Here is an 11,156-nt window from a genome sequence, read left to right on the forward strand (position 1 = left end):
TTATCACATCAAAATATGGTTAAAGGGTTCAAAATGCAGATTGCCACTTTAACTGTTATCATATTGAAAAGGCATTCTTATGACATACCTTAAGATCATCTTGACTGTAACTGATAAGGCATTGACAAAGAAGTCTCATATAATGTTATCACATCACAACATGCAACACATATTGTTTGAGTACAAATATCCACAAAGGTACAGAGGCACAGACATTATAGGACAAATACTGTCTTCATAAATATGTAGTATTCAAGACGGACCATATATTCCAAGACGGACCTCTCAGGATGATGAGAATTGCTTGGGATGAGATGTTCCTGCTGTGAGTGTGTGGAGTGGAGAGGGAGGGGAGGGGGTTATTTGTATGTGTGACTGAGTCTGAGTGTGTGTGTCTGAGTGTGTGTGTGTGTGAGTGTGTGTGTCTGAGTGTGTGAAGGGAGGGAGGGTGGGGAGAGGTGGTATTTATGTAATTGAACCAAAACGGGTCCTGTGCAGACAGGCCTCGTTTGACAGGCACAAACTATTGTTTTCACTTAATTATGTTTCGTTCGCACAATAATTTCCCAGACTGCATTTCTGTATGATTCCGTTTTCATACAGAAGAGAGGAGGCAGACACGATAGTGTTAGCTATGGCACGTTGCTGTGTGGGTTAGCTAGGCAGGCAGTGGTGGAGGAGTGTGTTGCTGTCATTTTCTGAGGCTGCATTGAATCCAGGTCTATGCGTCAGGCCGAGGATGTCCTCTACATCCTAATGATGCTGCTTCCCTCCACACAGCCACACAGCTGGGCCCGACGCTGCTGCAACTCTGCAGTAACACTGCCCCCTACTGGGTCTTCTGCCTAGTATATTAAAGACACTCTTACTGTTTGGTTGTTTTGTTACAGTACCGCTGCAGCTGCTGTACTTACAGAAACACACTCATGACGGAGAGAAATGAATTTCTCAACCACCTTCATAAGCACTCACACGGACGTGCACACACGCGCACACATGCACACACACGCAATCACACAATGACATACACCTCTGTTTTAGGCTGGGTATGACTGCAGTAAGATATGTTGAATCATTATGGGAACTATAGCTGTTCCTGTGGCTGTGTTACAATATCTGTGTCCCAAATGACACCCTATTCCCTATATAGTGCACTACTTTTGACCAAAGTCCAATGGGCCCTGGTCAAAGTTAGTGCATTATAAAGGGAATAGGGTGTCATTTGGACAGCAGACTGTATGTCTCAAGTGCCTGCATAGGCTGCATCCCCAGCCAGAGATACTGTACATAGTTAAAGGTCTCTAAGATAATATTATACAAACTTTCTCCTTTGTCTTCTTCTCTCAGAACCGACCCGTACTACCTGTGAGAACCCAGGGACACCTCGCTACGGTTCTCTGAACAGAACCTATGGCTTCAAGGTATTTTATGAACACATACTGTATGTGTGGGGGGGGGGGTCTACAGTAAAGCCTTACCTGAGAGAATGAACCTGATTCAAACTCATGGCCTTATATAACAGTCAGATTGCATACTGAAGATATTTAGGTAATGTATTGTCTATGAATGTGTTATGTACTGTATGGATTATGAATGTGTTGTGAAGTCCTTACGTAGGTACCCTTCAAATATTTATTTATTTAATTTTAAACAAGCGTACAGTCAATAACACAATAGGAAAAAAAGAAAGTCTATATACAGTGTGTGCAAATGGCGTGAGGAGGTAAGGCAATAAATAGGCCATAGAAGCGAAGTAATTACAGTTTAGCAAATTAACACTGGAGTGATAGATGAGCAGATGATGATGTGCAAGTAGAAATACTGGTGTGCAAAAGAGCAGAAAAGTAAATAAAAACAATATGGGGATGAGGTAGGTAGATTGGGTGGGCTATTTACAGATGGGCTATGTACAGCTGCAGCGATCAGTTAGCTGGGGATGACCAGTGAGATATACCTGCTGGAACGGGTGTTGTATTCGTGACCAGTGAGCTGAGATAAGGCGTAGCTTTACCTAGCCTGTTGAGGACAGACGTTCCGCTAGCAGAACCCCGTTCCGCCTGCGGAACCCCTAGCCAACAGCCAATGGCATCGAACGGCGTGAAATACAAAACCAACTAAAATACCACAATTCAATTTTCTCAAACAATCAACTATTTTACACCATTTTAAAGATAAGACTCTCGTTAATCTAACCACATTGTCCGATTTCAAAAAGGCTTTACAGCGAAAGCAAAACATTAGATTATGTTAGGAGAGTACAGAGACACAAATAATCACACAGCCATTTTCCAAGCAAGCATATATGTCACATAAACCCAAACCACAGCTAAATGCAGCACTAACCTTTGATGATCTTCATCAGATGACACTCCTAGGACATTATGTTATACAATACATGCATGTTTTGTTCAATCAAGTTCATATTTATATCAAAAACCAGCTTTTTACATTAGCATGTGATGTTCAGAACTAGCATACCCACCGAAAACTTCCGGTGAATTTACTAAATTACTCATGATAAACGTTGACAAAATACATAACAATTATTTTAAGAATTATAGATACAGAACTCCTTTATGCAATCGCTATGTCCGATTTTAAAATGGCTTTTCGGCGAAATCACATTTTGCAATATTCTGAGTACATAGCTCGGCCATCACGGCTAGCTATTTTGACATCCGCCAACTTCGGGGTCACCTAAACTCAGAATTACTATTAGAAAAATTGGATTACCTTTGCTGTTCTTCGTCAGAATGCACTCCCAGGACTTCTACTTCAACAACAAATGTTGTTTTGGTTCCAAATAATCCATAGTTATATCCAAATACCTCCGTTTTGTTCGTGCATTCAGGTCACTATCCGAAGGGTAACGTGCGAGCGCATTTCATGACAAAAAATTACAAAATATTCCATTACCGTACTTAGAAGCATGTCAAACGCTGTTTAAAATCAATTTTTATGCTATTTTTCTCGTAAAATAGCGATAATATTCCAACCGGGCAACGTTGTATTCATTCAAAGAGAGAAAGAAAAACATGGCGAGTTCTCGTGACCGCGCATCTCCAGTCTCACTGTCCCCAGGCTGACCACTTACAAACTCTGCTCCTATACTTTGCCCAGAGACAGCAAACACCCCATTCCACTTTCTCACGGCTTTAGAGAGCCAATGGAAGCCTTAGAAAGTGTCACATTACAGCACAGATGCTGTAATTTTGATAGAGATGTAACAGAAGGACAACAAATTGTCAGACAGGGCACTTCCTGCATGGAATCTTCTCAGGTTTTGGCCTGCCATATGAGTTCTGTTATACTCACAGACACCATTCAAACAGTTTTAGCAACTTTAGAGTGTTTTCTATCCATATCTACTAATTATATGCATATTCTAGTTTTTGGGCCGGAGTAGTAACCAGATTAAATCGGGTACGTTTTTTATACGGCCGTGAAAATACTGCCCCCTATCCCAAAGAAGCTACCATAGACTTATAGATGACCTGGGGCCAGTGGGTCTGGCGACGAATATGTACCGAGGGCCAGCCGACTAGAGCATACAGGTCGCAGTGGTGGGTGGTATAAGCGGCTTTGGTGACAAAACTGATGGCACTGTGATAGACTGCATCCAGTTTGCTGAGTAGAGTATTGGAAGCTATTTTGTAAACGGTTGAAAAGCATGCATTTGATTTTACTAGCGTTTAAGAGCAGTTGGAGGCCACGGAAGGAGTGTTGTATGGCATTGAAGCTCGTTTGGAGGTTAATTAACACAGTGTCCAAAGAAGGGCCAGATGTATACAGAGTGATGTCGTCTGCGTAGAGGTGGATCAGGGAATCACCCGCAGCAAGAGCGACATCGTTGATATATACAGAGAAAAGAGTCGGCCCGAGAATTGAACCCTGTGGTACCCCCATAGAGACTGCCAGAGGTCCGGACAACAGGCCCTCCGATTTCAAACGCTGAACTCTATCTGAGAAGTAGTTGGTGAACCAGGCGAGGCAGTAATTTGAAAAACCAAGGCTGTTGAGTCTGCCGATAAGAATGCGGTGATTGACAGAGTCGAAAGCCTTGGCCAGGTCGATGAAGACGGCTGCACAGTACTGTCTTTTATCGATGGCGGAAATGATATCGTTTAGTACCTTGAGCGTGGCTAAGGTGCACCCGTGACCAGCTCGGAAACCGGATTGCATAGCGGAGAAGGTACGGTGGGATTCGAAATGGTCAGTGATCTGTTTATTAACTTGGCTTTCAAAGACTTTAGAAAGGCAGGGCAGGATGGATATAGGTCTATAACAGTTTGGGTCTAGAGTGTCACCCCCTTTGAAGAGGGGGATGACCGCGGCAGCTTTCCAGTCTTTGGGGATCTCAGATGATACGAAAGAGAGGTTGAACAGGCTAGTAATAGGGGTTGCAACAATTGCAGCTGATAATTTTAGAAAGAGAGGGTCCAGATTGTCTAGCCCAGCTGATTTGTACAGGTCAAAATTTTGCAGCTCTTTCAGAACATCAGCTATCTGGATTTGGTTGAAGGAGAAATGGGGAGGCTTGGCCAAGTTGCTGTGGGGGGTGCAGAGCTGTTGACCGGGGTAGGGGTAGCCAGGTGGAAAGTATGGCCAGCCGTAGAAAAAATGATCGTAGAATTATCGGTGGTGACAGTGTTTCCTAGCCTCAGAGCAGTGGGCTGCTGGGAGGAGGTGCTCTTATTCTCCATGGATTTTACAGTGTCCCAGAACTTTTTGGAGTTTGTGCTACAGGATGCACATTTCTGTTTGAAAAAGCTAGCCTTAGCTTTCCTAACTGCCTGTGCATATTGGTTCCTAACTTCCCTGAAAAGTTGCATATCGTGGGGGCTGACCGCAGCAGCTTTCCAATCTTTGGGGATCTCAGACGATACGAAAGAGAGGTTGAACAGGCTAGTAATAGGGGTTGCAACATTGGCGGCGGATAGTTTTAGAAAGAGAGGGTCCAGATTGTCTAGCCCAGCTGATTTGTATGGGTCCAGGTTTTGCAGCTCTTTCAGAACATCTGCTATCTGTATTTGGGTGAAGGAGAAGCTGGGGAGGCTTGGGCAAGTAGCTGCGGGGGGTGCGGAGCTGTTGGCCGGGGTTGGGGTAGCCAGGAGGAAAGCATGGCCAGCCGTAGAGAAATAGAGAAATAAAGTGGTTGCAATACAAGTCTCTCATTCACACACCAAGCTCATGTAGTCTCATACCTTCTGGACAAAGCCATAACACTATAGGTAAAAAAAGAATATCCCAAGAATTATAAATTGTGGCTGAATGGCAAAACATTGGTTTAGAGACAATGCTCTTGCTAGACAGTCACATAACATCATTTTCTCAAGGGTAAGTTTTCTTTGGCTAAGGAAATGCAAATGAGACTATGAATATGTTTATTACTTATATTCCAAATTCCGTCTGGTATTTGAGTTGTTTAAACTTGAGATCTCAGCATGTTTTGTCTGAACAGAGACCATAATGACCATGACAATATGAATGTCAATGATGATGATGTCATGTCAATCATGGTGATAAGGATGGTGATTGTGGATATTTCACAGAAATGTTAATTAAGAACAAAAAAAAGCTCTGAAACACCTTATTGTGTTGTCCATTACTGTTTTATAAATATCACCAGCCAACCAGAAAACAGGATTGCTGCTGAGAATAGAAACTATGTTTGTGTTTACAAGGTTTCATTTTCCTTTGTGTTTTATTAATGTGTGTGTGTGTGGGGGGGGGGGGTGCTTCTGACTGTTCTGGAGTCCTAGGGTGTCTACACAGCATGAACTGCAAACACGAGCAGTCCTCCCTCCGTTTCATGTCCCTAATGAGCCTTAAAACGCTACAACTTTCCCCACCAACAGAGCTGTGTTTATGTTGTTAGGAGTGATAAACAGGGCAAAACTGTACCGCAAATCGCATTGATCTGTTTGGGAAAAGGGAGACACATTTGCTGCATGGCTTGCCTCTAATTTTGAATCAAAAAGAAAGTTAGCAAATATCAAATGGCATAAAAGTGAAGAGCAGAATGTAGGCAAAGACACCACAGTGTTCACCTTCTCGCCTGTGGTGCTGTTGCATCATACACAGTGTATTAGATAGAATGCATCTATCTAGGGCAGACTGTACGAAATGACCAATCTATTCTAGACGTACCTGTAAACACTAGTGCATTATACTGTGTTCAGAGTTACGTGGGTGGGATAAATACATGATACATGCAGAGTTACTATTCCACTGTAAAAATCAACACAAAAACAATAACACACAGATGACAGAAGGGAAGGTGAGAGGGGGACAGTCCCTCCCTGCTATTTCAGTAGATCCTCCTCATTAGGTTAAGACATGGAAAATAACTGCCGCTTTTTGTAGCGTGAATTAAGTTTACGAATATTTTCGCCAGGGGACATGGAGTGAGAGGGAGGAGGAGGAGGGAGGAAGGGGGAGGAGAAGTGTGTTAGGGCTCTTGCCATGAAATAACTTTACGAAAAAATTTGACAGTGGACAAGGAGGGAGAGGGAGGAGGAGGAGTGCGAGGAAGGAGGAGGAGAATGGGTGAGGGTTCTTGCCCAAATGCACTGGCATTAAGAATTCAAGCCTTAATGTAAAGTTTGGGGTCAAGTCATGCCCAGGCTTCAGAGAGAACAATGAAATATCAGGCTTTTCACACCCATTAATCATTTGTCTCATTTGAATAGAGCGAGAGAGAGCGAGAGAGCGAGAGAGAGAGAGAGCGAGAGAGAGAGAGAGAGAGCGAGAGAGAGAGAGAGAGAGAGAGAGAGAGAGAGAGAGAGAGAGAGAGAGAGAGAGAGAGCCTTGCTGGCTGCAGCCTAATGATATTGAAGCAGAGTGAAGGAGATATTGTATTCCAGAGATAAGGCCCTGTGTCTATTACTCGTTAGACCATGTTCCAGTGCCGGGGACGACGTGTTAATCAATTAATGTGTGAAGCCACTGTGTCATTCCATGACACGTTTTCATATTTCACTCCCCTGACTGTCACTTGGTTTAATGTCACACACACAGAGATGAGCACACAGACACACACAGATTTGCGCATGCACATACACACACATGCTTCTACACACACACACTGAGATGAGCACACAGACACACACACACAGATTCGCTCATGGACATACACACACACGCACAAATGCAAGCAAAGCAGAGGAAGGCTGAGAGGGCTGAAAAGAGCTGACAAGAGCTTACCTGATGTGTCACTCTGTGAAAAGGCATTAGTGATCAATGATCAGTCTGTGGCAGACAGACAGACAGGCGGGCAGACAGACAGACAGAAAAATAACCAGGGAACGTGTTGTTTGATGTAACCTTATGCTGTTTAAACACAGCCTTTGTTTGATATCAAAATCAACATTTGATATCAAACTGGCCTTTGAATGAAAGCACTCCTATTCCAAGGCTCTTTTTATCATTATAAACATCTGAGATTAGTGTGAATGTAAGAGTGTAAACTACTCTTAATGTCATTGGTACTATAACTGCATACTGTAGATCCTAACCTGTTGTGTGTGTGTTTCTATACTTCTGTCCCTATTGTAAATGCGGGTGCACTCAGCTGTGTGTTTCTACTCTACACAGGTGGGCAGCATGGTGGCGTTCCAGTGCCAGCCGGGTCACCTGCTCCAGGGCTCCACCACACGGCTGTGTCAGGCTGACCTTACCTGGAGCGGCTCCCAGCCAGAGTGCATCCGTGAGTCATATTACACCCCCTACTGTCCCTCTATGACACCCGGTCACACCCCCTACTGTCCCTCTATGACGCCCGGTCACACCCCCTACTGTCCCTCTATGACGCCCGGTCACACCCCCTACTCTCCCTCTATGACGCCCGGTCACACCCACTACTCTCCGTCTATGACGCCCGGTCACACCCCCGACTGTCCCTCTATGACGCCCGGTCACACCCCCTACTGTCCCTCTATGACGCCCGGTCACACCCCTACTGTCCCTCTATGACGCCCAGTCACACCCCCGACTGTCCCTCTATGACGCCCGGTCACACCCCTACTGTCCCTCAATGACGCCCGGTCACACCCCCTACTGTCCCTCTATGACGCCCGGTCACACCCCCGACTGTCCCTCTATGACGCCCGGTCACACCCCCTACTGTCCCTCTATGACGCCCGGTCACACCCCCTACTCTCCCTCTATGACGCCCGGTCACACCCCCGACTGTCCCTCTATGACACCCGGTCACACCCCGACTGTCCCTCTATGACGCCCGGTCACACCCCCGACTGTCCCTCTATGACGCCCGGTCACACCCCCTACTGTCCCTCTATGACGCCCGGTCACAACCCCGACTGTCCCTCTATGACGCCCGGTCACACCCCCTACTGTCCCTCTATGACGCCCGGTCACAACCCCTACTGTCCCTCTATGACGCCCGGTCACACCCCCTACTGTCCCTCTATGACGCCCGGTCACAACCCCTACTGTCCCTCTATGACGCCCGGTCACACCCCCTACTCTTCCTCTATGACGCCCAGTCCCACCCCCTACTCTCCCTCTATGACACCCGGTCACACACCCTACTGTCCCTCTATGACGCCCAGTCACACCCCCAACTGTCCCTCAATGACGCCCGGTCACACCCCTACTGTCCCTCTATGACGCCCGGTCACACCCCCGACTGTCCCTCTATGACGCCCGGTCACACCCCCTACTGTCCCTCAATGACGCCCGGTCACACCCCCTACTGTCCCTCTATGACGCCCGGTCACAACCCCTACTGTCCCTCTATGACGCCCGGTCACACCCCCTACTGTCCCTCTATGACGCCCGGTCACACCCCCTACTCTCCCTCTATGACGCCCGGTCACACCCCCGACTGTCCCTCTATGACGCCCGGTCACACCCCCGACTGTCCCTCTATGACGCCCGGTCACACCACCTACTGTCCCACTATGACGCCCGGTCACACCCCCTACTGTCCCTCTATGACGCCCGGTCACAACCCCGACTGTCCCTCTATGACGCCCGGTCACACCCCCTACTGTCCCTCTATGACGCCCGGTCACAACCCCTACTGTCCCTCTATGACGCCCGGTCACACCCCCTACTCTTCCTCTATGACGCCCGGTCACACCCCCTACTCTCCCTCTATGACGCCCGGTCACACCCCCTACTGTCCCTCTATGACGCCCAGTCACACCCCCGACTGTCCCTCTATGACGCCCGGTCACACCCCCTACTCTCCCTCTATGACGCCCGGTCACACCCCCTACTCTCCCTCTATGACGCCCGGTCACACCCCCTACTGTCCCTCTATGACGCCCGGTCACACCCCCTACTGTCCCTCTATGACACCCGGTCACACCCCCTACTGTCCCTCTATGACACCCGGTCACACCCCCTACTGTCCCTCTATGACGCCCGGTCACACCCCCTACTGTCCCTCTATGACGCCCGGTCACACCCCCTACTCTCCCTCTATGACGCCCGGTCACACCCCCTACTGTCCCTCTATGACGCCCGGTCACACCCCCTACTCTCCCTCTATGACGCCCGGTCACACCCCCCTACTGTCCCTCTATGACGCCCGGTCACACCCACTACTCTCCCTCTATGACGCCCGGTCACACCCCCGACTGTCCCTCTATGACGCCCGGTCACACCCCCTACTGTCCCTCTATGACGCCCAGTCACACCCCGACTGTCCCTCTATGACGCCCGGTCACACCCCCTACTGTCCCTCAATGACGCCCGGGCACACCCCCTACTGTCCCTCTATGACGCCCGGTCACACCCACTACTGTCCCTCTATGACGCCCGGTCACACCCCCTACTGTCCCTCTATGACGCCCGGTCACACCCCCTACTGTCCCTCTATGACGCCCGGTCACACCCCCGACTGTCCCTCTATGACGCCCGGTCACAACCCCTACTGTCCCTCTATGACGCCCGGTCACACCCCCTACTCTCCCTCTATGACGCCCGGTCACACCCCCTACTGTCCCTCTATGACGCCCAGTCACACCCCCGACTGTCCCTCTATGACGCCCGGTCACACCCCCTACTGTCCCTCAATGACGCCCGGTCACACCCCCGACTGTCCCTCTATGATGCCCGGTCACACCCCCTACTGTCCCTCTATGACGCCCGGTCACACCCCCTACTGTCCCTCTATGACGCCCGGTCACACCCCCGACTGTCCCTCTATGACGCCCGGTCACACCCCCTACTGTCCCTCTATGACGCCCGGTCACACCCCCGACTGTCCCTCTATGACGCCGGTCACACCCCCGACTGTCCCTCTGTAAACAGAGAGTGAGAAATACATGTGAAGTGGTTCTAACCACACTAGTTTGTCATGGTTCTGCTGTATTGAGGTCCAGTGAGCGTGGCTTATATCGTATGTCAGGCGTAGGAGTCTTGCAGGCGATTAAATGCAGGTGTTTTGAAAGAGTTTCGCTTGAATATGAGCAGTTCGCTGTTTCCTAGGTAACAAGGCTCTCAGAAGGATCATGGTAGAACTATCTCCAACTAGCAACGTTAGCGCCTGCTATAACGATCCAAAGGCTTCATTACTGTTTAAATGATAGTGGCACAATCTGCTAAGCTTCATAGTCATATTTAATAACTGCCACTTTAAAATGAATTCACAGGATTTGATTCATAGAGGGTCCTTTTCTTCTCTCTGTGTCACAGCATCCCTGTGGAACACCTTCCTAATATTGAGTTGCAGTCTCTATTCGTCGGGGCATGGACTCTTCAAGGTGTCGAAAGCATTTCACAGGGATGCTGGATGTTGACTCTAATGCTTCTCACAGTTGTGTCAAGTTGGCTGGATGTCCTTTTGGTGGTGGACCATTCTTGATACACGCGGGAAACTGTTGAGTGTGAAAAACCCAGCAGCGTTGCAGTTCTTCACACAAACCGGTGCGCCTGGCACTGGTTCTACCATACCCTGTTCAAAGGCACTTAAATATTTTGTCTTGCCCATTCACCCACTGAATGGCACACATACACAATCCATGTCTCAATTGTCTCAAGGCTTAAAAATCCCGATGTCCCAGGGTCCCAGCTCACCTGCTGTGACTGAGAGAAGAAAATAACCCTCTATGTTTCAAATAATGTTAATTAATTTTCAAAGCGGCAGTTATTAAATATGGCTATGAAGCTTGGCAGTGTGTGAC

General features: G+C 48.1%; 1 protein-coding gene across 1 annotated transcript in view; it reads left to right on the forward strand.

Moving 5' to 3' along the window:
* LOC106570400 (CUB and sushi domain-containing protein 3-like) overlaps window positions 1-11,156 on the forward strand; it is a 725,317-nt gene that overhangs the window by 695,229 nt on the left and 18,932 nt on the right. The window contains 2 exon segments of the mRNA XM_014142665.2: window positions 1,348-1,421; window positions 7,597-7,708. Of these exon segments, the coding sequence (XP_013998140.1) occupies window positions 1,348-1,421; window positions 7,597-7,708 (186 nt within the window).

The sequence above is a fragment of the Salmo salar genome, chromosome ssa14, assembly GCF_905237065.1.
Source record: "Salmo salar chromosome ssa14, Ssal_v3.1, whole genome shotgun sequence".
Lineage (NCBI taxonomy): Eukaryota > Metazoa > Chordata > Actinopteri > Salmoniformes > Salmonidae > Salmo > Salmo salar.